Source organism: Rousettus aegyptiacus, unplaced genomic scaffold (genome assembly GCF_014176215.1).
Source record: "Rousettus aegyptiacus isolate mRouAeg1 unplaced genomic scaffold, mRouAeg1.p scaffold_m13_p_15, whole genome shotgun sequence".
In the NCBI taxonomy this organism is placed as follows: Eukaryota; Metazoa; Chordata; class Mammalia; order Chiroptera; family Pteropodidae; genus Rousettus; species Rousettus aegyptiacus.
This window is the reverse complement of record NW_023416290.1, coordinates 54,524,619-54,552,318: the sequence shown is the minus strand read 5'-3', so window position 1 is coordinate 54,552,318 and position 27,700 is coordinate 54,524,619. Positions and strand designations below refer to the sequence as shown.

At 56.5% G+C, this 27,700-nt stretch overlaps 1 protein-coding gene across 4 annotated transcripts in view; it reads left to right on the top strand.

Moving 5' to 3' along the window:
- Positions 1 to 23,192, top strand: part of ASAP1 (ArfGAP with SH3 domain, ankyrin repeat and PH domain 1) — a 265,358-nt gene extending 242,166 nt beyond the window's left edge. For 2 of the 4 annotated variants that reach the window (XM_016119799.2, XM_016119798.2), the window contains 6 exons: positions 3,486 to 3,656; positions 10,972 to 11,041; positions 13,107 to 13,165; positions 16,691 to 17,190; positions 18,989 to 19,111; positions 21,199 to 23,192. In XM_016119799.2, the coding sequence (XP_015975285.2) occupies positions 3,486 to 3,656; positions 10,972 to 11,041; positions 13,107 to 13,165; positions 16,691 to 17,190; positions 18,989 to 19,111; positions 21,199 to 21,273 (998 nt within the window). In that variant the 3' untranslated portion in view covers positions 21,274 to 23,192. The remainder of the gene's footprint in view (positions 1 to 3,485; positions 3,657 to 10,971; positions 11,042 to 13,106; positions 13,166 to 16,690; positions 17,191 to 18,988; positions 19,112 to 21,198) is intronic. The other 2 variants (XM_016119801.2, XM_016119800.2) reach the window with 1 other exon arrangement.
- Positions 23,193 to 27,700: the final 4,508 nt, after the last annotated feature.

Genomic DNA, 27,700 nt, shown 5'->3' with positions numbered 1-27,700 from the left:
GTGGTGGCTCTGGGGACTCCAGGGAATGGAGGAGGAGGCTGAGGAAGCATGCGACTGTGCCTTTAGGGGTGGGCTTTTTGGATCTCCGTATTTCGGTGTAGGTGAGTGATTCTCCCAGCCGGGATGAGGGTGGATTTCCTGGTCGTCGAAGATGCAGTCCTCCCTGGCAAGGTTTTCCTCAAGCTCCTCTGTAGTCTAGGACTGTGTAGTTTTCCCATCAGGGGGCTCTAGTGACAGAAGGAAACGCCAGTCCTGGGAGGGCCTCAGGAAGCGGCTGCAGCCTTTTAGGGGTCTAAACGGGGGCGCCGGGCAGTGGGGGCCAGGCCTCGGCCTGCAGCTGCCCGGGGCTGCCTTGCAGGCAGAGGCCTCTCTGAGCTGATGATTGTAAGGGGCTCGTGGCAGCACAGCCTAAGGGGTTCAGTGGGGACCACGAGACTCGAAGGCGTGGCAGGCTGTCCAGATGGAGTGACCAAGGGCCGCTGCTGGAGATGCAGACAGCGCCCCAGGCCTGCAAACCCTCGGGAGGGTGGAGGTAGTCTGCTGAGAGAGGACCTTCGACCCGTTCAATGAACCTCAGTGTTATTTATAGCCGCTTTGGAAGACCAGACCCATACTTTTAAGAAAAAGAATTAGAAGATAATTTGACATAATAGCCAATATTAGTGGCAAATGTGGTCTGGGGCGTTTTCTGCTTATTTCCAAAGGCCCTGGCAGAGTTAAGGGGATAAAGTCTTCTCCTTGCCTATTAATCTGGCCTTTCACTCCTTTTTGAGTTTGTTTGATACTGTTTATTATTCTTTTTTATTTTATCTTGTTTTATTCTTTATCCTGCCGTGACTGCTTCTTTCCCGTTGGAGCCAGTACTCAGATTTATTGTAACTAAAACATCCCCTTAGCGCTTGGAGACAGCCACTCGTTTGGGAAGTGTCCCGAGCTCTGACCCGTAGCAGTCTGGGGTCCGCTTTCCGGGAGTCTCGTGCGGCCTGTGTTCTCCGGCCTCTCTTGACGCGCGCCCTGCCGGCGAAGATGGCTTCGCGGCATCTTCCCGTCTGTCGCTTCTGTCACAAAGCAGTGGGTGGTCCTGTGTGTGTGCTCTCTTTGAAATTAGATTAAAGTTTAAATGTTCCTTTTCAAACTTAACACCGTGCCTCCCTATTTTTCCTCTCTCCCCCGGCTTTTGATCAGTCACCCTACGTGATTCTTAAGTGAGATATAGGGTCTTCCTGAAGAATCACTAGCCTTAAAACCAAAGAAGTAGCAGTTTATTCATCCATTTATTTAACATTAAATTACTCAATTCAGCCTACTGCACACCAGGCCAGAGACCAGCCTCGCCTGACAGAACCCACAGCCCGGTGAGGGAGACGGGCATTGAACACATGGAGGGAAGTAATTACAGGTTGTAATGGCCGATACGGAGAAAGCATGTCATGACGTGTGGAACTCGAATCCCTTCATTTTTTGAAGTGATGACTCAGGAGGCTTGGTTGTGCCTGGCCGTGGTTACAGGATGACTCTGTTCTGGTCCTTCCCGAAGCTGCATCCACACACAGCTTTGCCCGGAGACACAGTTCTGCCCGGAGACACCGCTCCGCTCCGGAGCGTTCTGTCTTTGGCGGGTTTTGTTTCCAGGCGGGGTTTGGAACCGGTTGAATGACCTTTCAGATGCAGTGCCTCGGCAAGTCGCTAGGTGGCGGTAAAGGTGAACTTGCTGAAGAAACTCATCATTGTCTATTATCCATTCTCCATTTCTTTCCAAGAGGAAAGTTCCACTTCCTAATACGGAGCATCGGTGGTGGTTTTTCTAGGGTGCTAAGCACAGGAAATACTGCCCTGGCTTTCCAGAACAGCAGCATCGTGGGACGGGGCGAGCGCCTCACTGTCCCAGAGACCTGCATTGCGGTCCCGGCTCCGCCCCTTGTGGCCCTGTACCTTTAATCACACCAAGCCCCCACTTTCCTGGCCACAAAATGGGGAGCGTAACAACCAACCCACATACCTGCTGGGGTGGTTACGGCAATCAAGGGGAACAGCATATGCAGACACCCTTTGAAAACTGCAAGTGCTAAGGTGATTTTATTGTTACAAAAATTAAGTAGTTTCTGAAATTGCAGTGGCTGGTGCCACAATGAGGCGTGGATGTGGGGGCAATGGTAAGGCTTCCATCATGTGTCCCATCACAGCGCTGAGAGTACGTGACATAGCCAGGGCCACTCCGTCCTAAAGCAGATGACGATTTCACTGAGATTGGCCAGTGATTGTTCATGGGGAATGTTAATGCTTATTTCACCAAGAAGGGGAGCCAGCAGTAATCAAGCTTTTCTTTCAATACGCAGAATGTAAAAAGCTCTTTTGGAGCCTTTCCGGGCCACCAGGTACCTACTGTCCTGTGTTAAAACATTTGGTGTGGCATTGTTTTTAGCTTTTTAGCTTTTTTTTATTTTTTATTTTTTTTTGCTGCTTTCCTTTTTTAAAAAAAAAAAAAAAAGTTTATCTTAATGCTTGTGGAAGCAGTTGTCCAGGAACACAGAACATATACTTGGTGATAATCGTAAGGAGATATTTGTCAAAGTGCCCAGTATATAGATCCCAGTACAGGCCAGCCACCTTAATGTCACGTTGCATAAACAAAACTAGTAACATACATACTCCTCTTGTAATAGCTTTTGAAAACGAACTCCTTTTTTTCAAAGAAGTCAACACTTTTACAGAAACAGTTTGTGTGTGCACGCGTGTGTGTGTTTGTGATAACTTTAATAGGATCACTGCTATCCTGTCTTTACCTCTGGAGAAAGTTGAGTCTTTTTTAAAAAATCTATAAAAATCAGTGTCTAATTTATATAACTTGTACAGACTTTCGGTATATAGGTGGTTTATGATTTCTAGAACAATTCAGAATTAGAGGAAAAAAGTTTTGGGATTTCTCTTTTTTCTAAGTAACTCTTTACGTTAGATTCTTTATTATTTATAATCATTTTTTTCGAAAATGAAACCATCAGGCAAAGTTTGCTAAAACTACAAGAAGAAGTTGTGGCAGAAAGAAAAATCCCGTTCTGTGAACACTCACGTTTCGGCCTGCGGCCCACTGAGGCTTCAGCCTGTGCTCTGCCCTTTCTCCATTGAGTTTGGTGGCTGTGTCGTGTGCCTTCTTCCTCAGTAGATTCGACCACGATTCCAGTGACTAACCGGTTTGAGAGTGTGTGCGCTTTACTTTTCCTGTTGTGCCCGAATGGTCTAAGCGCGTCAGCATGCCATGTTGACTGGCATTTTGTTCCTTCAGAGCACATACTCCCATTTGTCGTATTTTTCCGTAACGAGCGTTTTTTTAACCCCGTTTGTGAGTTACCGCGTCGGTGGCGTTGGCCACCTCCAGCCTCGTGCTTTTGTCCCTGTGTACCGTGCCAGCTTTGGTGCGGCAGTGACTGCATTCCGGCTGTTCTATGAGACTGGGATTAACCTTCCTGCCCCGTTCAATTCCTTTCCAGGTCCAACTGGCCCACCTTCAACACTCCCTCTAAGCACCCAGACCTCTAGTGGCAGCTCCACCCTGTCCAAGAAGAGGCCACCTCCCCCACCACCCGGACACAAGAGAGCCCTGTCCGACCCTCCCAGCCCACTGCCTCACGGGCCCCCAAACAAAGGCGCAGTTCCTTGGGGTAAGTCGTCCTCGAGTCAGGGCCATCGCCGCCCAGGGCCAGGCAGTGTGTGGGGCTCAGCGGGCAGCGGACACTTGGCACATTCAGCAGACGGACCAGACCGCGCCCACGCTGGAGTACGCATGAGTCTGACTGGACTGCCTCCTAAGGCCAGGAGACATGCTGGAAAAGAGTTAGGACCATTTAAAAACTGTAATAACAATAATAAGGCACTGAGCATTTCCTGTGCACCAGACACTGTGCTGATCAGCCTTCCACGAAATCTCATTGCATCACAGTAGCGACTCTGTGAGATAGTGTCAGCCTCACTGACGGATGAGGAAACCAAGGCTCGGAAAAGCAAAGCAGTTCATTCCGCTCCCAACAACCGGAACGGTCTTTTTTAAAGATAAAATACATGTAGTGACTTCACCCTGCGCTTCAGATAACTGCAAACCGCTTAGCCGGGGACCGAGAGCCCCGCCTGGGCCGGCTCCCCCCTCCCAGCCCCTTTACTGCCACGCCAGCCCCTCTGACCTCTTGGGTGCACCAGGCTCCCGCCCTCTGGGGCCGCCCCCTCCCGTCAGCTCCGCCGTGCCCTGGAAGAGGCTGCCTTGCGGCCTCCTCGGCTTGCACGTCCCTCTCCTCGCCGGCCTCCCTAAAGGCACGTCCTCCCGCCCCTCACTCCAGAACTCCTCATCAGTTGAGAAGTGTTTAGAGTTTGGTTTTTCGGTCTCCCTCAGCTCCCAGAGAGCAGGGACCTCGTCCATCCTGTTCTCTCCTGTGTCCGCAGGGCCTAGAGTCCAGCGGCGCACTGCAGGTGTTCAGTCATCACCTGAGAACAGATCAACTTGCACAGAGTGACTTAGTTGAACCACTTGAGTGGCGCTGAGTACAGATCACAGGTTTCCATCCACAAGGAACATGATTTCCATCTTCGTCTGCCTTCTGGGTTCACCAGCACTCCTCACTGGTCTGTCAGCGATTTAAGTCAAGAACAGGCGTCTCCCCAGCACCCAGCAGGGCCCTGGACGAGCAGGGCACGTGTCGCCTCCTTCGAATGAGTTTCAGTGTGAATTTGTTTGTTTTTGAATCATGACCGATAGGTAAATCGGCCACATGCTTTTAAAGGCTTCATCAAAAGCCCATATCAGGTGTTCTGAATGTTTGGAGTTTTGTGGAAAAGCCACACTGCCCTTTGCAGGTTGGCACACCTGTGTGTCACTGGGCCCAGATGCCATAGTGTGTGTGCGAATACGTCCATGTGTGTAGCCTTCACTCTGCATCCTACGTGCCTCTTGATGGGGCTTCTCGGCCCAGATACCCCAGGAGCTCACAGGCTCGTGAGGGAGGCAGACGTGGAAGCAGCCGAGTGAATGTTCTTCGGTGTGAGGGTTGACACGTTAACCACACACTTTGGAAATGCTGAAGAATAGAGCGTCAGACTGCACGGAGCCGCTCCGCAGAGAGGGAGGTGTTTGCGGTGGGTGTTAGTGAGTCGGTTCCCAGGCGAGAGGAGAAAGGGCAGGACAGTGGGGGGCACGGCACACGGCAGCCAGGAGGTCCTGACGCCTTGCACGGGCTGCGCTCCAGGCCTTCAGGAGGCCCCAGACTGCGCCCGAAAGGACTTGTCCCCAACCGACAGTCCATCGGTGGTCACAGGCTCCCTGTGCTGGCTCAGAGCACAGACCACAAGGTGACCTCTTCACATTTCACTAGATTCCCCTCCTCTGGTTTAGTCGGGTCTTATTTCTGTGTAAAGTTTCGAGTGCCCGTACATTCACCTTATAAATTCGGTCTACTATCAAATTCACCAAAATTCTGTCTTCTGACTTAAGAATCATCCCTCACTTAGATTTCTGTCGCATCTCAGCGATAGGACTAGCAGCTGGTGTTTTTCTCTTTGTTTGATTGATTTGGTTTTGGGTTCTTTTGTTAATGGGGCATTTTTTTTTTTTTTTTACTAAAAGTCAGAGTTACTACTTTTTATGAGAGTGAGTCAGGGCCACCAGTGAGCCGGGAGCACGCGAGACTCGAAGCCGTGGGCACGGGGCCGTCTGCTGGCCTCTCGCCAGCTGGAGCCTCCCACGTACGTACACCCAGCCTTGAGGGGCAGAAATCAAACGCTCTTCCCACTAGAAGTGACGGCTGTCCACGTCACAGGCTAGGCGGTAACTCCGGGAGAACCAGGGCCGTGCCTTCTGCGTTGGGCGTGCGCACGTGTGAGGTGCGCGTAACGCAGCCACAGACACAGGTCGGCGGCAGGCACGTGCGTGCCCGCAGCAGGCTCCTCGTCGGGCAGGTCGAGGTCGCTCGGGTCCTGGTCTTCGTGCTCTGTGTCGTATGGTCACCGCACGGTTTATCCCCCCATCTCCCGCTGACGCTGTTCCAGACGCCAGGGGCAGGGGCCAGACTGCTTATGAGTGAAGCACGTGGGGCGTCCGCCTCCCCCCGTGAACTCATCACGCCAGCCCGCAGGGCTCCCCTAAACCGCCTTGCAGTGAGGGCCTTCGGACTGTCCGAGATCAGGACCAGGGCCCAGGGCCAGACACGAGAGGCAGTCCGGGCATGGCCTCTTAGCTCTCCCCAGGCCTCACCTGGACCCCCGAAACGGGACGTGCCTGTCGCTACGCCAGGTTCCCCAACTTCGTTCTTTCCCCCGAGGTCTGAGCCTTTGCTCGTAGCATGACCTCAGCCTGGAGCATTCTGCTCCTTTGCGTTAACCCTTAGCCATCTTTGCAGATCTGCTCTCCAAGGGCCTGCTAAAAGGCCTTGCCCTGCCCGGCCACCACCCCTCCCCCCCGTCACTCCCTCTGGCCCAGGACCGTCACGGCGCTTCTGTGTGTCTCTGACTTTTCCAGCGCGTCGTGACCTCCCCACCAGGCTCCGTGCAGCTTCTGTCTCCGTAGGGCAGAGTGCTCCCCTGCGGACCCCACGTCACATGCCTGGACTCTAATCCAGCTCTGCCACTCGGGAGCCCCGTGACTTTCAGCAGGTGTTTTGGGGTTGGTCGTACCTCAGTTTATCCAACCATAGAATGGGCTGGTTCATAGCACCTACTTCATTCTTAATGCAGTTAGTTCCACAGGGTGGGAAATACTGGGACTCGACTTCAGTTAAGGGTGCAGCCTCAGAAAGGTGGCGTCGCCTGCCTGGCCTCTCCCAGATGGTAATGGGGAGCCGGCACACCGCCCCCCGTCCGTGCCCCTGCTGGGCGCGGCACATGACAGCTCAGTGAGGCCTTTGGCCGTTTCCTGTCCCGGAGCTGTTTCTCTGCCCGTGAAGCGGGCACGGGAAGGCAGCCCAGGGGGCGCGCACCGCACCTGCCGTACCCCTCACCCATCGGCGACCCAGTGGCCTGGCATGCAGCGTGGCCGCTCTGCAGCGTCCACGGCACCCAAAATAGCCCAGGCGTCACGTGCCTAAAGCCGCACCCCTGTGATGAAGCAGCCATCTGTCTCAGGAGACGGCGAAGGCAGGATTTTGATCAGAAAACAAACAGGCCTGCGGGCAGATCTGGGTTTTGTGGGGACTTTGATTTTTGAAGTGGCGTGTCATTAAATCTCACCTTTGGGGATAAAATAATTTGCTTATAACCTACTTTTAAAAGACCCACACATTTTAACATGATTTAAATAAAGCTAACACGGAAACGAGGACAGGGAGGATGTAGGTAGCAGAGTAAGATGAAGAACGTAAAATTACGGAGGGCGGCTCACAAGGGGCCCCGGATTTGGCAGTGGGGTTCTGACAGGCAGGAGCAAAGGAGAAAGTACAGCTAATTATCGGTTCATGGCGGCCATAAGGCTAATCCTCTCCTCACACTCGACAGTCGTGTGATTAATACACGAGAGCCGTTCCCCCAGGACTTCGGTCCTCTGGCAGAGAGTCAGAGAAGTGTCCACAGCCCACGTTGTGGGAGACTGGACCGTGCCCCAGGTTCGTTCCAGAAGCCCAGGTTCTGCTCTGGGTTCTGCCTGTGCCCAGCTCAGTGACCCATGAAAATCACATCCCTGGCCACTGTGCCTTAACGTTACCTGAGCTTCTAATAGGAAGTAGTATTGGCTTGCAAAGGAGCCTTTGGTTAGAAATTTCCTTAATCTTCCCTTTTCTTGTATTTCCCAGTGTATTTCCATGTCTTGTCCTCCCCGCCCCCATCCCATTTTGCATGAAGTTCTAGAAATAATGGCTGCCACCGCTGTTAACTCACTTGCCAGGTGCCAGGTGCTTGCTCATATATTATCCTGTTCAGCCATCACAGCCACCCTGTACGATAGGGACTGTCACTATCCCTAGTTTACTGGTAAGGAAATTAACGCACGGAGAAGTCAAACAACTTGAATCAGTCACAAGTCCAGGGACTTAAGAGCTGGTATTTGAACCCGTTTCTGACTCCGAGGCTCATATAATTACCAGCTATTCCAGAAGATTCCTGGAGACTCTGTGCCAGTCACTGCTGGGCCGGTGCCCGCCTGTCTTTCCGCAAACTCCTGGCCCCCAGCTTCTGAGTTCTAGTAACTCATTTCAGGTCTTGGCCACAATTTTTTCAGTTGCCCACCCAGCATCTATCTTTAGCTCTCTCTTACACACGTCTGTATGATATACCAGAGTTTTTTTCTAAATTGCACAAAGGAAAAAAAAGGGTCGAGCTGCTTCCATGTTTTTGATCCTCCCTCCAATATTATTCTCAGAATTTTTTTTAAACCACACTTTTCTTCTCAGGCATGGCAGGTGGCCCTTGCCTAGCTGTGAGCGTGACAGGGTTCTTCTCTGCCGGTCCACAGGTGCTACCCACCCAGGTGTGTGAGGGATCCAGCCAAAGGCAAAGGGCGGCTGAGACAGCCTCGTCCTGTCTCCAGGCGCCTAGTCACTGCTCCGGTCTGGGCTCGAGACTAGAAAGTGGGGGTGCAGGGTGAACAAGGCGGAGGCCCTGTCTTCGAGATGCTCACTTATTGAGTAAACCATCGTCATTTCTGTTACAGTCCCTGAAGCAGCGTTGAGAGGTACTAATTACCGCTCGTGCTGCGCTCCCTGTGCTCCAGCACTGTGCTCCGGACTCCAGAGTTCATCTCGTAGCTCTCACTCCTGCCGAGTGGAGTAGGTAGTGTCGTTCCCATTCTATAGATGAGGAACCCGGGGCTCCATGGAAAAAGACACACGCTCCGGACTCATACCCACTGGTTAGTGGTGTGGCTGGAATTCGACGCCACGCCCGCACTGTGAGCCGCCGCTCTGCGGTCGGTGGTTGTGGGCCTGCAAGAAGGGGAGAGAGCAGTCGAGTCTGGCTGAGGAGGAACTCTCGGAAATTGACTTGGGAGGTGCTTTTGAAGGCTGCGTGGGCGTTCACCAGAAGCGGAGAGGACGGGTGTTGCAGGGAGGAGGAGCGGAAGGAGCGAGTGACAGAGGCATGGAGGACACACAGCGTCTTTGGACGGCGGAGCGCGGTCTCGCGGGGCCCGGGAAGGCGGTTAAATGAGAGCGCTGGACCCTGGGGCTGGTGCCGGGCCGTGGCCGGGATAGGATGGCTCCTCTGCGTGACAGCAGAGGGAGCGGCCACATGCAGAGCCGGCGGGCAGTTAGCAGGCCTGACGGCCTCGCGTTCAGTCTCGCACGTAGCGAGGTTCGGAATCACCGGTTTGGAATGTCACCGCCTGGAAGGGGAGCTCGCAGGCGCTCCGGCTCCCTCCCCGAACGTGCTTCCTCTGCCGTTTTGATTATGACGGCTCATTTAAGCCTGAAAGTTTGAGATTTGGTGTCCCGTCCTGGAGACGCGCACTGAGCACCGTGCTGAGAGCAGACGCCCACCTTTAAGAGACCCCACTCTGGGGGTTTCGTGAGCGGCTGAGTCCCGGGCCGGTGGGAACACGCTGATGAGTGGAGAGTGTCGTATTAAGGTCAAGCCGCATTTGAAAGTCTGCGGCCCCGATGAAGCCAGGTTGGCTTGTCCCTCCTCAAAGCAGTGTCGTAGAGCGTTCTGGCCAGGAGCCCGTCTGCGCCATCCTGCTCTCTGCCAGCCCCCCCGCCCCCATCCAGTGGGCTCCGTGGGACAGAGCGTGACAGGCCGGGGTGCTCGGGCGCAGACCCTCGCTGCAGGCTGCTCAGCTGTGTGTCCCAGCCAGAGCCTTGCCAGCTCCTCGACCTCAGGCTCCCGAGCGTGTGTCTTCCCACGTGAAACAGAGGGTGACGAGGTCACGCGTCTCATAAAACGTAATTGCTGTGAGGTACTTAGCACAGCGCCTGACAGGAAGTACTCGAACGGCGGCAGTTGCCATCGTTAACGATTTTGGGGGGCCGTCCTGAAAAGCACAGAGACCTGTGGTCAGGACTTGTAGGTGCATCATCTGACCGCGTGACCTGCAGCCACTGGTTCACGTGACCTCATTTCCTCATCTTGGAAATGAGGGTGACACGTGAGGAGAACGTTAGGGCGACGGTCGGGGGCCGTGCAGCGGACACAGGGCAGGGAGCGTGCTCAGCCCCGTCCGCTTTCTGCCTCCCAGCCAGCCCCTCCCCCGTGCCACCCGCGACGTGTGGTGGGTGTCCAGGCAGCAGAGGGACGGGGCCTGCCAGAGGAGGACACTTGGTTCAGAGCATTCCGGGGAAGGGCAGCCAGGAAGTGGACGGGAGCCCCGGTGACAGCTGCGGGTCCCAGTGGATCCCCCCGGGTGCTGCGCAGCTTGTCCCCAGGACCGCCGTGGAGGGGTCACGAGGAGCCCACGTTTAGGCTAGCCCGTCCCCCACCTCCCAGACAGAGCACGCATGTCTGCTTCGGCCGCCCCCCCGAGGGAGAGTGCTCCGCTGCTCGGGTGCCATGTCCCCCAGAGGGGACTTTCCTGCCCCTGTGGCCAGGTAGGTTTGGGGCACACGTTCCCGGCAGGGCGCCCAGCGCTGTTCAGCATCCATCTCGTCACGTGACAGCACAGTTCCCACGGGCACGTTTCCCGGGCCTCGCCAGGAACTGCGAGAGCAGTGACGTTTTGTGTTTCCGTGCCTCGCGCTCCACGCCCATGCCTCGCACACAGTAGGTGCTTAGTAGCTGTTAGTGTTTGAATGAGTGACGAGTGAGTAAGAGGCCGAGGGCCATGCCCGGCAGGCGGCCAGTGCCCCCCGACTGAACGCACACTCAGCGTGTGGGGGGTGTGTCTCTTCTGGGTCTGGTTCCCAGAGGGTGGCCTCCTGGTGCGGGGACCCCCGGGTGAAATCACGCACCCTGTCCAGGCTCGAGTTTTTTAAATCCTCCCCGGAACCTGAGGGGTGCCCATCTGCCAAGCCCACACCCCCATGCTCCAGTTCCCTGTCTGAGGATGCAACTTCTTACCTTCGATTTCCCTTGTAGGTAACGATGTGGGTCCATCATCATCAAGTAAGACCACAAACAAGTTTGAGGGGCTGTCTCAGCAGTCAAGGTAAGCCAGCTCTGCCCTTTCGGGCTGCCGGTTACAGTGGGCAGAATTATAGAAGTGGGTTTGAGCGGCACTCTGCTCCGAGCGTCGCCCGCCAGACGGGGCTGGTTCTGGGACAAACTCAGTTTGCTGACAGCTTGCAGATGCCCCTCGCTGCTGAGCCGGAGTCGGCAGCTGGGCCTGGCGCGGTCTGCAGGCCGTGTGCGCAGCTGGCACAGGGCACCATCCGGGCTCCAGGCGGGGACCCACCCCACTTCTCCGGTGATCGCAGAGTCTGTCCAGATGAGTTTTCGTATTTAACTTCTCCGTGAAGTAGTTTTGTTCTGTGACTGTCCGTCTCAACTCCATTTTACAGTTTGGAGAATCAAAAGCTAGTCCTCTGGGAAACCCAAATGGCCCAGAGATTTTCAGACATAAAATATGACTCTTCCCAAGTTCCCTGTCTGTGAGATTTTTTCTGGCGGGGCTAGCGGAGGTATTCCTTTCTTCCGCCCTTCATGGGAATGGGATGCTTTGGAACCTGTGCCGTGGGCAACGTCTCATCCAGGCCCAGTGCAAAGAGTTTTCTCTAAATCCGGGATCCCAGATAAGGATGCAAAGTGCCGCTTCTGGACCCAGGACCTCAGGTAGAAAGTCAGCAGGTGTGTGGGCGTTGCTTTCAGAGTTTAGCAAAGACTTTTTTTAAATCCTCATTTTTTCAGTGCCGCTGTCTTACTTGGTCTCTACAGCCCCGTGGTTTGGTGGGCCCCATGACCCTTATGCTCAGTTTTATAGGTGAGAACACTGGGCCCCGAGAGGCTAACTGCTGGCAGATCTCAGGGCCGGACTCAAACTCGGGCTTCTCCAGGCTCCACGTCCCGGGGGCCTCGCTGGCGCCCTGCCTGTCATTCCCACGCTCTGGGGACTCGAACTGACACGGAGAGAGCGCCCACAAAATGTTTTTTCCCCGTGAGATCAAGCCCCCCGTGTGTGCACATGCGGTGCAGGCCCCAGGCCTCAGTTGCGTGCTCAGGAACAGCGGACACTCCAGAAATGTTCAGAGCGAAACCCTCTGGGGCTTACTGTTTCCCGGTTGCTTTATCGCAACACGGTTCCTCGTCCTCCCCTCCAGAGGCAGTGGGATTTCGCATGAGCTGAGGAGAGACCGCTAGGAGCAAGGGCGAGTCAGGGCCAGGACACACGCATGTCGTCTCTCAGTGACTCAGTTTTTGTTTGGTTGGTTTGGCTTTTCCTGTTCTTTTTAAATGCAACTAGGATGGAGGGGTGGGGAGCCAGTTCTTAGGACATCAGAGGACAGGGAGAGAAGGGAGATGTTCAGGGGGGTTTGGCAGGTGCGACTCAGGCCCTCGGCTGCTGTTGCCTTTGGGTCTGCAGTGCTGCTGTGTCCTGAGAATTATTGTAGCCTTTGTTAAAGGAAAACAACGGGTACAACTAGCAGTTGTCACCCGCAGCCGTGGCATCTCAGTGGTGACAGGGGTGGGGTTAACACTTGACTATTCAGACGGCGTGGGACGGACTCTCCTCGTGGGACGGACTCTCCTCCGGGGACCAGGCGTTTTTCCCTGCTCGTTTACCCGTCCTCCAGGAGGAGGAAGCTCTCGGGTGTGCGGAGGCCCGAGGCCCAAGCCGCTCGCCTCCGCACGGTGGGGGACGTCAGGGTCTGGCTTTGGGCCGCTGTTCCCACCACTGACCGGCCGGTCCCCGAAGCACCGCACACTTCAGCCTCTCTGTCTGAGAATGGGGACAGTGAGAGTTACGTCTGGAGCTGCCCTTCCTTCCGTGTGACACTCCTGGTGACCTGCTGTGCCAAGGGCTTTCATCGACATTATCGCCTCAGGGAAAAGCTTCCAAGAGGAGGACTTAAGCTTCATCACTGAGGAACACCCTTTCCTGGTTCTTCCCCGGTCAGGCAAACTTTGAGTTATGGAAAACAGACTCTAACCTTTTGCTAAAGAAATTTTGAAAGGGTTTTTAGATAATTCTGTGAACGCCTATGATTTCCTTGAATAATCCCCTGCTACATTACGGGCGCTTTGAGATCCGTAAACGATTCTTCCTTTTCATTTAGCACCGGATCTGCGAAGACTGCCCTTGGCCCACGCGTCCTCCCTAAACTACCTCAGAAAGGTAAGAATTCTCTGTTTGTATTCACAAGTAATTACAGCGTCACCGCGGCCCCCGGCACGTCGTAGATGCCCGTGCGTGTCTTTTCAATGAAGAAAGATATTTAAACGCTCAGACTTTGTGATTAGCAAAACCTTACTTTTCCAACAAGCACCGCACTCTTTCAGAAGGCGCATTATTAGAATTCCCAGGCACCATTCCCCGCCCCCTTTTCACACGTGATCAGAGGCCTGAGGGCCAGGCCCAGCTCTGACACTCACTAGCTGCGTGGCCTGGGCGGGGGACTCAGAAGCTTCACTGAGCCTCCAGTTCCTCACCTGGAGACGGGGCCAGAATACCTGCTTCCTGAGGTTTAATAATCACAAAACGAGATCATGCTTCAGAAAGCCCCTAGCTCGTGGGCAGCACAGAAATCCTTCTCTGGGGCGGCGTTTGTCATGCGAAATAGAGACTCTCGCCCTGCAGCGTACAGGAAAGCAGTGGCTGCTGCGTCCTGCAGCTGAGACTCTCCGCTCCGGCCAAACCTTCAGCCCTGGCCGAGCTTCTCATTTGTCTGTCTTCTAACCGTGGAGAATATGGTAGTGCTCCCTTGCTTTTGCAGTGCTCCGGTGTTAGAGCCGCGGAGCCCCCACAGAAGCCCTGGCTTCCTTCCGCCATCCTCCCGGGGGGCTCCCGAGGCCGCAGGGCTCGCCTTAGGAGCAGAGGGAGCTTGGCGGCTCCTCTGTGGGTTCCAGTGTCGGCCGTGAGTCCTGAGACCCCAGTCCAGAGCTCCATTGCCTGCTTTGAGTGGAAGTTAAACTGAGGGGAGCTGGCGTTGGCCACTCTTCCAGCACCTTCCACGGAGCGGCATGTTTAGGGGAGTGTGGCTGGCCTGGCCTGGCTCCTGTGTAGGACGCCGAGAGGAGTCCCAGGGGCTGCCCGTTGGTCCCCCGGGGGACACTGCGGAAGGCTTCCCCTGCGTCTACTGAGGCTTTGTCTGGACTCGTGGGGGTTTTGTCTTTTGACCTCTGTCCAAAGGGCTGTCCTGGTCTCACAGCAGTTTGAGCCGAGTGTCCCAGGCGCTGTGCCCTCCTGTCTGCAGTCTCCCCGCTGCCGACCCCGTCCCGCGCCCTCACGCGTGGGGCACGCACTCCGCACACTCCGTCCACCTGCCCATGCAGCTCACATCCTCACGCACCCAAGCAGCTCTCCGTCCCCGCCGCACCTGCCGTGGCCGCTGCCACCGTTTCGCTGTCCCGTGTCCCCTTCACGCCCTCCGTCCTCCTGATCCCTCCTAGTGCTCTCGCACCCGCGCCGTATTCTGCTCCCGTGACTGACTCGGGGCCTGAGCCCGCACACCTGGCCGAGGGCAGAACCACGGTGAGGGCGGCGGTTCCGCTCTGCTTCGTGACCGCGGACCCATGTGCTTACCGGCCCTCCCTCCAGCAGCACTCTGCAGTCCGGTTTTGGGGGAAAGTTTACTCATCTGCTCTTCAGAATTAGGAATGCAATTCAGAAAGGACTTTTACTTGGAGAAGGGAAAACACAAAACCAGCTGGGAAATAACACAGCAAAGGCTGGGCAAGCTCTCTTCTTCTTCTTCTTCTTTTTTTTCCTTCTAATTATAAAAGTAATATATATTCATTCTAGAAGATTTGAAAAATACAGATAAGCAGAGAGAATAAAGTCCAAACCACCTGAAGTCTTATCACCAAGATAAACAATTAGTATATTCTTTTAGCCTCTTCCTTGTGCTTTTTTGTTTAAGTTTCCATTTAAGCTGATTTTTTTTCACACAATGAGCCAAAAACATTTTCCATAACATAAATTGCATGCAGTGTGCCTTTTGCTGGCTGCGTAGTACTCCATTGTTAGGTGCCATGACTGTCAACCAGCCTGTGCTGTTGAACATTTACAGTTTGCCATTTTTTTCGCTGTAAACAGTACCATGCCATGCATTCTAGCACAGACACCTCGGTGCCTGGCTTTGGATTTTTTTTTCCTAGGATACATTTCTAGAGTCAGAGGTGTGTGTTTTGAGAGTGTGGGCCACCCAGAACTCTCTCCGTGTTTCCGTTCCCCCATAAGTGTGGCTCGCAGCAAGGCGTTGCGGCCCACTCCCGTAGGGTCCCCCTGTCACCGCCTGGCTCAGACTTCTGTCCACCCAGGTTCAGACTTCCAAGAGAGGAATCCGGTGGGCCCGCGTTAGCTTTCTGAGCCATGTCAGCCGAAGCGGGGGGCCAGCCCCGGAGCAGGGCGCCCTTGAACTTGAGTGCCCGGGGAAGGTGGGGCTGGGCGGGCCCGCAGTGCAGCTCGTGGTGGTTTACAGCAGTCAGGCTTAGCTTGCTTTCTTTTTTAATACTAAGAATATCTTTCCGAACATGTTGTATTTTTAAGGTGACAGTCTTTCTTTTACTCACTCAGAGAGCCTTAGTCAGTGGTTTTCTCGCTGAGCACATACTATGTGTTTAGCCACTGCACCAGGAGCCAGAGTTACAAGAATAAATAAAAATAAAAAGCCTGGCCTCAAGGAGCCCTCTACCAGTAATGACAAGAATACTCTAATGTAATGCTCAGAGCCTGCCAGGCCCTGTTGGCGAATCTTTGCAGATGGTAACGCATTTTAGAGATGAGGAAGGTGAGGCCCCGCGAGCCCGTGTAATTCGCCCAAGGTCACACACCTGGTGAGTGGTGGGGCTGGGGGTGGCGACATGTCCTCAGTGTCCCGAGTCCTGGGCAGAGCTGTGGGAACCGTTCAACAAGCTGTGGCATCCCCCGGCTGTGGAGTACGACGCAGCCGTCAAAGAGAATGGGAGGGAGCTGACTCAGAAACTCCCAAACGTGTCAAGTGGGGGAAAGAACAGTTGCCGAGAGTAGCTCCTGTGATCCCGTGTGTGGTTTTAAAAAGATGTATCCAGGGCCCACATTACCTGTGTCCCGACCATGTGGTCAGAGGCAGTGGGTGGCAAAGGAAATACTTTTTATTTCTTTTTATTTCTTATGTAGTATGTGAAACACACTATAGGGAGCGAATACGTTCTGATACAGCCCCACAGTGGGACAGAACGCCACAGTTAAAACGGGAATGCTAATACGGAATTTATTAATGTGCCGAGTACTCATAAAATAGTATATCGATACAAGAAGAAAAAAGTTTCATACATGGAAAATATATAGAAAAGTCAAGCAGAAAATATATCAAAATACTTAAAATGGCCTCATTCAGGCGATAGGCTTATGGAAAACTTGTTTTAACTCTGCACTTCCTCGTTTTTCTCTAATCTGCATTATGCTTGTAGGTTTTTTGTTTTAAAGTCCGGATTGGTTTGGACGTCCTGTTCTTAACGTAACCTCGCGAACGGCGATGTGGACGCCTCCAGGCTTCCCGCCGCCATCTCTTTAAAAACGGGCCGTGTGCGCCTGGGCCCGGCCCGGCCAGGTGCTCCCGTTAGGCTGGTTCTCCTTACGGTGGCTGTGACAGGAGGGAGCAGCGCTTCCTTCCGTCCCCTTCTGTCCGATGACCTCGCGCTTTGTGGTTGCCTCCCACAGTGGCACTAAGAAAAACAGAAACCAGCCATCATCTCTCCCTGGACAAAGCCAGCGCCCCACCCGAGATCTTCCAGAAATCGTCACAGTTGGCAGAGTTACCACTAAAGCCGCCACCTGGAGACCTGCCCCCGAAACCCACCGAACTGGCTCCCAAACCCCAAATTGGAGAATTGCCGCCTAAGCCAGGAGAGCTGCCCCCCAAGCCCCAGCTGGGCGACCTGCCCCCCAAACCCCAGCTCTCAGACCTGCCCCCCAAGCCCCAGATGAAGGACCTGCCTCCCAAACCGCACCTGGGAGACCTGCTGGCGAAGTCCCAGCCGGGAGACCTGTCGCCCAAGGCTCAGCCGCCCTCCGACGTGCCCCCGAGGTCACACCCGGCGGACCTCTCCCCAAACGTGCCGGCCCGAGACGCTGTCCAAAAGCAAGCCTCTGAGGACCCCAACGACCTGACGCCCACCCTGCCCGAGACGCCCGTCCCACTGCCCAGGAAGGTCAACACGGTGAGTGGCGTGCAGTCGGGCTCTGGGGGACCCTGCTGCACCCCTAAACCTGGTGGGAGGGTGTGTGCTGTGCTCGTGTGGACAGCGGCCGCTCGTCCCCCGCCGGCCTAGCGGGCCCTGGGCGGAGCGGGGCCCTGCTGTGCAGCACAGGCCCGGGCCGCAGCAGCCGGGCCGCAGGACCCGCCCGCCCCGCCCGGCCAGCACCCACCCGCGCCAGGCCTCCGTGTCCTCGCGGGCAGAAAGGAGCCGAGCGAGTGACCAAGCTCACAGGTGAGCAGGTGCCGTGACGGGCAAGCGGCACTCCTGGCCGGGAGCCTCGGGGGCGAGACCCTTCCTTCCTGGGTCCCAGGACGCCCAGTCCCCGTGGGTCCCAGGACCCCCGATCCCCGTGGGTCCCAGGACGCCCGGTCCCATCAGGGTGCCGGCAGTCCTTGTCCTCTGCTGCGCCCGGCACCCCCCCCCGGCGCCCCCCCGCAGGCATGGGGGGCAGAGCCCGCAGACTGCTGTAGACACAGGGCTTAGCCGAAGTCTCACATCCCACATCCTCATGAAATGCCTTCTGCTCTACAATGCATCAGTTTCATTTTAATAAAAAAATGCTTTTCCCCCCAAAAAAAGTCTTTTTGGAAAAGCAGTGCTGCAGGAAGATGCGTGTGCGCACTCGCCCTGCGCACGGCCGCACCCTCGCAAGGTGGTGGCACCCAGGGGTGGCACCCCAGGCCGGGGGGCGCGCTCAGTGGGGCTGAAAGGCCTCCCGCCACACGGGACAGCCCTGCTTCCTTATGAAAACAACGTTGGGATGGAAGTGTGTCCCCTGAGCATGAAAGGGACGGAAAGAAACACCATCTCCCACGGGTTAGAGACCAGGACGGCCACGCCCAAGGCCCCGGGCACCGCCAGGGCCCTGATGCAGAATTCCAGCTGGTGCCACACGCTCTGCAGCAGCTGCATGGTCCTCCCCGTTCTAAAGTCACACGCGGGTCTTCTCGGTCGTTCACAGAGCATGACCGAGAAGACCCAGATCGAACACGGCCACACTTCTCAGACCCACCTGCCCGCCGACCCTGGGAACCAAGCTGCAGAAGGGGGCGGAGTCGTCAGGGTGACCGAGGGAGAAACCAGGGGACAGAGCAGGAAAGTCGTGGGCCCAAGAACATGTCGAGATGTAGCTTGCTTTTTTATTACTAATTATTTAATAAGCTGAGTGCCAAAGACATCCTGTAGAAAGCGATTTCCTCATCTCCATCTTCCTGTTCGCAGAGAACCGGGAGCCCAGCAAATAAAAGCCCAAGTCACATTGGTCAAATATAGAACTTTTTGGGGAACTGCCTAGAGCCCTGCCAAGGCCGGCTGGCCCCGCCGTGGGCCCCGGCGCGTGCTGACTGGGAGCTTTGCGTGAGGGACTGAGAACTCTGCTTAGGCTGCACATTCAGGAGCAGAAGCTGCACATTCTGCTTTGCGTCATGTTTCCCCAAACCAGCTTTGGACGCGGCCGTCGTCTCTGCGGGCCGCCGCTGAGGCGCGGGCGGGCGGCGGGCCGCGGGTCTCGGCAAAGCAGGGTTGTGATCCCGGCCCGCGTTTGTTTTCTGACGAAAATAACAGGTGACACTGCTCACTGATGCCGGTGCTCGGGGAAGGGAGAGGGGCTGTGGGGTCTCGAGGCGACACGGGCCACGGGCCACCTCACGCGGCAGAGAAGGCGCGGCTCGGGGAGGTCCTGCCCCTCGCCCGAGGTCCGCGCGTCCTGTCCCCGCCTTCGGCTCCCCCTGGAAGCTCAAACCCAGGCTCTTTTTTGAAGGGGAAAAATAAGGTGAGGCGGGTGAAGACCATTTACGACTGCCAGGCCGACAACGACGACGAGCTGACCTTCGTCGAGGGAGAAGTGATCGTCGTCACTGGGGAGGAGGACCAGGAGTGGTGGGTACGTACGCGCCTGCCCCGGCCCCGCTCCCAGCAGCCCCTGCCCCGGGGGCGTCCTTCGCTGCGCCACGCGCTAGAAAATCACTGTGCGGCTTCGAAACCGGGTCAGGAGAGTCAGCGCGTGGCGTGTTTATTGACCCTCGTCCACCACGACCTGTGGGCCGTGGATATTTCCTGGGTTTTTAAATGCAAAACTGACGTTTGGGAAAGCTAAGCATGGTGCCCGCGGCTCTCAGCTCGTTGGCGTCTCTGAGCCCAAAGCCCGTGTGCCACGCCGTCCCATGCCAGGGGGCGGAGGCCCGAGTCCCTGCTGGCCAACCAGCACGCCGTGCTCGGGCTCGGTCCCGGACCATCTGCAGCTCTCTGTAAAGTGGGGCACAGCGCCTCCCTCATGCGCTGCTAGAAGGTTAAATGAGAACATCTATAAACACTCCTCTCTCATGAATGCCTGCTGCCCGAGTGTCGGGAAGGGAGGGTATCGCCGTCCCCCACACTGTGGCCGTCTGGAGATCAGGGGCCCTGGGAAGTGCCCGGGTGTGAGCCCCCTCCTGCCCAGAGGGACCCAGTTCTGTCTGCCAGGAAAGGGAGCTGCGGTTCGCAGTCGGGCAGAACTTAGGAATGCTCAGAACCACTCGTATCAGTGCACACGTGTGTGCACACACACACACACACACACACACACGTATGTGGCTTGTATTCCTTTGAGCTGGGACAGCGACTTTGGCTTCTCGTCAGAGCTGTAGGGATTTTGCTTGGACTGGAGCAGCACTTCTCCACCGGGACAGTTTGGTCCTCAGGGGACATTTGGCAATATCAGATGTTGTGCCTGTCAGGACCTGGGAAGGGTGGGTAGGAGCCAGGGATGCTGCAAGACATGGCACAGTACTGGGGAGAGCCCCACGACGAAGGATCATCCAGCCCAAAGTGTCAGCGTGGAAGTCACGACACCCTGGACTGAGGCGATGAGGCTTCTCTGTCAGGGAGGGAGGGCAGAGCGGGCGGCCAGGGCGGTGCCTCCAGCCTCTGCAGAGATGGGCCTGCCCCCCCCCCCCGCGTGGTACCCCTCGGAGAGCCAGCTTAGCGTCCTGGCAGGGAGGCGGACTCTGGGTCCCTGGTGTGAGTTGCTTGCTGTCTCTGTGGCCTTGGATGAAGCGTGTCCCTTCTGTGAGCCTCAGGCTCCTCCTCTGGAAAACGGGGCAGTAGGAACCCAGTCTCACAAGGCCGTCTAAGAACTCACGTGCCTCGTGCCAGCCCAGACCCCAAGAGACGGGGGGGTCAGGTCTTACCATTAAGTCTTCTTTCCAAACGAGAAAACCGTGTCAACAGCCGGGGTGACCGCCCAAGGTCACAGAGCTGTAATTAAGGAACCAGCCCCGGGCTGGACGCACAGCCCTGCTGCAGCCGCCCCTGCACTCGTGGAGGGAAGTGAGAGCCAGCCCGGCCCGGCGGGGCCTCTGAGCCGCTCTCTCTGTCACGTGAAGCCAGTGTGTGTGTCTTGTTTTATTTTGTTTGTTTTTTTCCTGTGAGAGGATTCTCATTAATTCAGCTCATACTGATCTACCTGAGATAACTGGAAGGGTTTTGCAGGTACCCATGGCTTACAGGCTTGGGCAGCAGATTGTCGTAGGCCACAGTCGATCTCAGCCTCACGGTACCCTTTCCCCGACAGCAGCCAGGAAACCGCTTCTTGGTACCCAGCAGCCCTTTACACGTACGCGATCTGTTACGCAGTCTCACGAGCCCCATTTTACAGATAAGAGGCTTAGCGAGCGTGGTCCGAGGTCGCCCGGCAGGGCGGGCGGCCACGGCCCCTGGCGAAGAGCGTGGAGCCCCGGACTGGCTCCCGCGTCAGAACGCCGTGCGGGCGAAAGGAGACCCAGGTGCCAGCGCCGAGCGCTGCGCCTCTGCCCGGTGCTGTTGCGCTGTTGTCGTCTCGTTGTATAGTTTGTTCTCCGTGAGCTGTCACCAGAGGGTGGCAGAGGGTCAGCCCGCGCTTCACCCCAGCTCTGTGGGCAAACTCGGGGCTCGCCCTGACCCCCCGGGCTTGTCGCAGGCCTCCCCCCCGACGCCTCTCTTCTCTCCCCGCAGATCGGGCACATCGAAGGACATCCTGACAGGAAGGGGGTCTTCCCAGTGTCCTTCGTTCACATCCTGTCCGACTAGCAAACCAGAACCTTGGATCTCCCGCGCCCTTCACGCGGGGCTGCCGCCTCCACGCGGCCCTGCGCACAGCATGTACATAGCTGCCGCCCCGAGTGGGGCGCCCGCCGCGGGCCGCCGCGGGAGGGGGGCGCGGCGCGTGCCGCACTCGCCCTGGGGTCTTCTGCCTTCGCCGGTGTCGGGGGGCCCGGGGCCCGGCGCGCCCCATGGGTTCGCCAAGGCCGTCCTCGGCGTCCAGCACGCACGTCTCTCTCTCTGCTCTTTTCCAAGCAAGCAGACACGCGAATATAGGAACTGCCAGCTTTGCAAATGGACGTGGGCTCGGCAGCCGTCGAAAGGCGTAGAACTGACTCTGTGTTCCTAACAAAGCAGCGTTCTCGGTCGTGTTGCTGAAAATGCAGCGTTAGCAAAGAGGTGGCCTCTGCTTTCCGGGTGACACTCTGGCTCCACCACAGACCAGCCCGGGGTCGTCTGCGCGTGCAGCCGACAGCCGCAGACGCCCACGTCGGTATTTATTACAGAAAAGTGCTCAGCTAAATGTAAGTGTTATGTCCTTCAGCAAAGTATTCACTGACCCCGAACCGTTGGTGGCATTTTACTGTGCCCACCCCTGAGATGTTACCTCATTATGCAAAAATTACATAGCCTTCATGACTATTTTGACAGAAGTTTAAAACCCATCGGATGGAGTTCAACTTTCAGGAACCAAGGACTGCCAGAAAATATTAGCCTCTACATTATGCATGCATTTAGAAGCTTACCCGAAATCTGCCTTTTATAAAGGAATAGTATGGATCAGTTGAACTGTACATTTTTTAAACCTGATTGCCATTAAAGCAGAAATTATAAGGTCGCAACAGTATTTGTTTCTAGTCGGTCCTTTGGCTTTCTCAAGAGTGTGACTTCACATGTCATGTCATGCACTAGCATCCTCCACACATGGCAACGCTTCTGCCGCATCACCTCATCTCCGCGGTTCCGTTCTCGATACATTGGGACTTAATAAAGATCATTCAAGAAGAGGACAGATTCGAAGGTCAGCCTTGCACACGCCCCCACCCCCCCCACCCCCGCCCCAGCGCAGAACCCAGGTGCTGAAACCGGCCTTCTCTCCTCCCAGGCTGTGTTGAGCCCCAGTCCTAGGTAGGCGTTCCCGTCTTACGTCCTGTCCCGCACACACGTCCCCGGCAAGTCCACGCACACCCCAGGTTCTAACACCGCCGTGACTCGCACTGTGAAAACGCCCTCCTCCCGCAGCGAGTCTCGCCCTCGGGCTTCTGTTCGTCCAGCCGTGTTTACCTGACCCTTAAGACCATCGTGCGTGTTTCGGCCTCTTAACCGGAGTCCGAGTCTTGACAACACAGACCCTGAGCTGCCCCGTCGCCGGGGCTGCTGTCTGATTCCACGGCTCGTGTGCCGCTTAGAATGCTTCGTTGGCTGCCGCACAGAAAACTAATATTTTTAACCAGATCGTCTTGGCCAGGAGTGAGAATTGTTCATTTCACAGAAGCACAACTCCCATCCAAACCCCTAGGAAGAGCCCTCTGTAATACGGTCCCAGTGCTCAGTGAACATTAATGTAGGTCGCTTACGTGGTGGCTACGAAAACTCTGAACGGCCACCCAGGTAATCGGCCTCGCGCGACGAGCCTGCAGCGCGGCCGCTGGCGCTGGAAAGCGAGATCGAGCGCGTCCCGGCGCGTGCGAGCCCCACGGCGAGAGTGCCGGGGCCTGGCCCACAGTGTCCGCAGCCTTAGGACCTCAGTCCCACTGGCGTCGGGGCGGGAGGCCACTGTCCCACGTTACTCGGTGTCCCAGTTCGTTCAGTTAGACATTCTAAGTCGCGTTGAAGAACTGTTCATTTTTGTGGCCTACAGTATTTTCAACTGATCTCAAAATAAACTGGTTTTAAAAAAAAAAAAACACGAAAACTAGATGTCTAAAATTACATGGAATCAATGTGTATCCTCTTTCCTCTTTAGCAGCAACTTACACAAACGCCTTTTTTAATGCCTTCTCTTTTTTTTTTTTTTGCATTTGTCTTTGTTTTCCACCAGGAATCTGAGTTCTCGCTAACCCAGCTTCCTGTGGGACATAGGAAAACTAGGTATAAATACCTTTGCTGATCTCGGTTGAGTTTAAATCTGATATTGTTCTTAAACTCAGTGAGCCACTATCTGCAATTTTGTACACGATATAGTATTTTGAAGGTATGGAACCTTATGGGAAAAAAAAAAATAGCTAGTTTTTTTTTCCCCCCAGAGGGGAAAGTTACGTTCTGCAAATAGTGTGTATCTGATTTTACTGTTGAACAGCAATTGCTATTTATTTTTTTATCGCCTAGAACTTCGACACGTTGTATAGGAATCCCGTAGCGCCGCTAGTCAGACTCCGAGTTCTCATCCGGATGTTACGCTCCAACATCAGTACATTTGTCATTTCACATGTATTTAATGTGAGTTTTTCAGTACTGTATGTGTTAATTTCTACTTTTTTTTTTAATATTTAAAATTGCTTTTAAATAAACATATTCTCAGTTGATCCCACACATCTGAAATCAGGCCGTTTTGTGAGTCGTCCGCTACTCTTCCGTTTGGAGAAAATCGAGGTGTCCCTTGGCTGTACTTTCGGGGGTGCTGGTGACGAGTCATCTCAGCGCCTGTATAGACGCTCACTCTGGATACATAAAAATGAGCGTCAGTGTCCTCGGCCCGTAAGACGGGGCCCTCAGCGTTTTGGGGCTCCCCCACCCCCCGCCATTCCCACCTCCGTGACACCCACTTCTGGTCCCGTTTATGTGAACAGGACGGGAAGAAGAGGGGGGAGGGGGTACACCCGGTCATCGAAAGCTCCTAAGTGATGCCCAGCACCGACAGACCACGGGCCGTGGGTGGGTGTGGTCACTCGGCTCTCCCTCGGGTGCCCCTGCAGGGAGCAGACCCAGGGCCAGGCACCGGCCTGCACGTCGTCCTCTCCACAAGCCGGTGGGAGCCGGGAACCTCGGCCTCACCGCGCGCGGACAAGGCTCGGATTCATCACCGTGCAGGACCGGTCAGAGCTAGTGGGCGGCCAAGTCCGGAGGCCAGACGGGTGGGGCAGGCTCCGGGGCTACCATCAGGGGTTCTGCCACACGAGAGACAGTCCCCGTCACAAAATCCCAGCCAGGGAAGTGGACGGAGATCGCGGCGTCGAAGATCCTGAAGTGTCGGTCTCCTTGATTCCTGCCAGGAGCGGGAGGAGATTTTAACACCCGTTCACACACTTTCCAGCGATGCTCACGTCATTGTCTGGATAATCCAGGCAAAGGGCTGTCCGCTTTCTGTCTAATGCAAAATGGCACCATGTCGGTGGTCTAAACCTGGCCCAGCATCTGAAGCGAACAGACTCACGCACTGAAAGCCCCTCCGGTGTGCCATGCCCGCCGACGGCGCTCCCAGTGATGCTGGAAACCGGCGTCATGTCCCGATCCGTCCACCTCGGTCCTCCGAGCGCCCTCGGTGGATGGAGCTGTGTTCTCAGAACCTGCGTTCGGTCTTCTGTGAGGCGCGTCTTCAGGTGAGGACGTGGCTCGCAGAGCTGAGTGACGCGCTTCAGGTCACAGTGACGAGGACGGCGGTGTGAGCCCAGGCGTCTGTCTGTGGCCTCGGCTGCAGCCTCCACCACCTCCCTCCCCACCCGGCCTCAGTCTCCCCTTCCGTCCCCGCGTCCTCCTCCCCCGTCCTTCAGCCGTCCCCACCCCCAGCATGCGGGGGTCCGTGTGGCAGCGCTGGCTGGTCCTGACGATGATTATCGGCGTAATTCCCTCCGTTGTACTTTGCCGCCCACGTACCCACGTGTTCTCGTCCATCCCGAATGGCGGCCTTAGTCCCGGACCTGCAGTGGAAGGGTGCTTCCGAGCTCATGGGCTCCCCTCTCTAGCAGGGGCGCCTGTGTGAGGACGTGTCGCTCCCACCGCGGTGGAAAGAGCAAACGTGTCCAGCCGGAGCTCCGCGGCCCACAGCCCAGGGTGGAGGCGGGTCTGCTAGACCACGGTCCCTAACCCCGTGCCCAGGCGGTGCCCGGCCTGGGGCTGCTCACACGCGCCCTCCACCCTCTGTCCCTGAGCCGCTGGCCGGCCGGGGCGGGGGCAGCCGAGCGAGGTTGCTGTGGAGCTCACCTGGAAGGAAGCTCCCCGGGCAGGGCAGGTGTACGGCCCGTGTGGATGGAGCAGGTGAGGGCAAGGAGCTGGCGCAACGGCCGGCAGGGGACAGTGCCTGCCGCCCCGGAGACGCCTGGGGCGGGGGCCGCAGGCCGGAGATGCAGCAGGGCCCCCGCAGAGGGGCAGCCGGGTGCCCCCGCCTGCACGCCCCCCCCCCCCCCGCCCGCACCAATGACCACCGCCCTGCGCCACGGACGGGCGAGGCGCCAGCCGAGGGCGGGGCGGCGTCCGTCTCGGCAGCCCCCCGAAGCGCACTGCTGTGCTCCCCGTTTTAGAGCCGAGGAGACACGCGCGGAGACGTTTCACGTGCCGAAAGGTCACGGCCCGGGCGGCCCCGAGCCGTGACCCGTGGGTCGAGGCGCGCCCGGCCCGGCCTTCCACGGACAGGGCCGCCCCGGGGAAGTGGACGCTGAGACGGGCTGGAGCTTCGCGTGCGGAGACGCAATGGTGTCGCCGGAGGGGCCCGCGACCCGTGGCTCCTGGACGCTGCTCTGCAGTCGGGAGCCAGAGGTCGGTCGAGCGGGCACACAGGGCGTCCTACTGCCTCCAGAATGTGACTGAGAAGAAAGTGAGCGACCGAGCCTGTCTGAGCCCAGCAGCCCTGCACGCAAACGTCGAAACACAGAAGCCCCTGAAAACGGGAACGAAAGCTCATAAACGCAGCCGTTCTGCGAAAGCCTGACCACACAGCGAACCCCACGGGGGCTCAGAGCCCACAGCCGCCCTTCTGCCAGGGGACGGTCAGGGGGGAGGCCTTACTTGGCTTTGCACGTCCGCGGACAGAAATGTAAACTTCGCTTTATAGGTCCCAGCAGATAGGAGAGCGAGATGGCGAACGCACCCTCTGCACGTCGGCCTGACGATACCTAAGGGCCAGGCTTTCAGATCTGCGGGGCGTCCCCTGGGGCCCTTGGTACCAAAATCAGATTCCTGGCCCTGGACGTTTGGAGTCATTCTGAGTCTCGGGGGCCTAGGAATATGCATTTCGTCAGCATCCCCAGCTGATTCCCATGCCATGCGGGGCACAGGCCCCTCCCGGACCACCACTTAGCTCATAAGAATCTGGAATTGTCCCAAAAAGAGAGACTCACCCAGCGTCTAGAACCTCCGCACAGGGGCCCCTCCTCGTACCGGGAGGACCGCTCCTTATGGCCTCAGCACTTACACACCTCTGGCTGTCACTTTCCCGCTGTGTTAAGGGACAGTGAAAATGGTACAGGATGTGGAGTTTGGCAGACCTGGGTCGCCTCCTGCTTGGGCCACTTACCAGCAAATGTGTCCAACAGACAGATGCTGAGAGGCCGTCGTGTGGCCGGCCCCTCCCTGTGCAACCTGCGGCCCGCCGCATGACCTCTCCACAGGGGCCCCGCCGAGCTCAGAGGTTATGCATGGCCTTTCCCGTGCCCAGGTGTTTGCTCACCTGCTCGGTGCCATGTGCCCAGGCTAAAAAGCTAGATGAGCATCTTCCCAGGCTCAGCCAGGACGCAGGGCCTGGCGCCTCTTCTCACCTGCAGCACTGCTTCTGCCCGTTTCTAAGAGTGGCAGTTTAGTGCCCTGGCTGGGCCAGCCATGGCCATTTGTTACCTGAGCCCAGAGGGACAGGATGGAAGAGGTAAAGAGGGAGGCTTGAAAATTAAAAACACAGGCACTGAGCCTTGATCCCTCCAAGCCTCAGCTCCTTCCTCTGCCTAAATGGGGTAATAATTGTACTAACAGAGCATCAGTGTGAGAATCAAGTGAAATGTTTACGAGGCGGGGCGTGGAGGGTGCTCCGCCGGTGCCTGGCTCGCAGTGGCAGGAAGTCATTATTCGCACTCGCCCTCTCGAAAATGACAGGAACTTTAAACGTCAGCGTCCCCAGTGACGTGAGAAAGCAGAGAGGCTGATGTGCTCGGTGCTGGGCATTGCAGCCGGAGGTCACTGGAAGCCTCCTGGTAAAAGTGTCTAGAAGAGCACCTGCTGCTACAAAGCGGGGTGATGTTGGCATGGGAAGCATCACGCTTTCAAAGGCACAGGAAGCACCCACCCTGACCGAAGGTCAGAGCCAGGAGCCTCTGACCCACATCGACTCTGCCCACTTGTACTGCACAATGCCGAGTCCCACCCAGTAAACAGGCAGCTAGACAATGGGCCTCTTTTTATGGAGCTGCAGAACCGAGGTTCACAAGAACACATTGTCCGAATGTGCAAGCTTAGTTCCTGCTCAGCTGGAACCACTTGGAAAACTCAGACC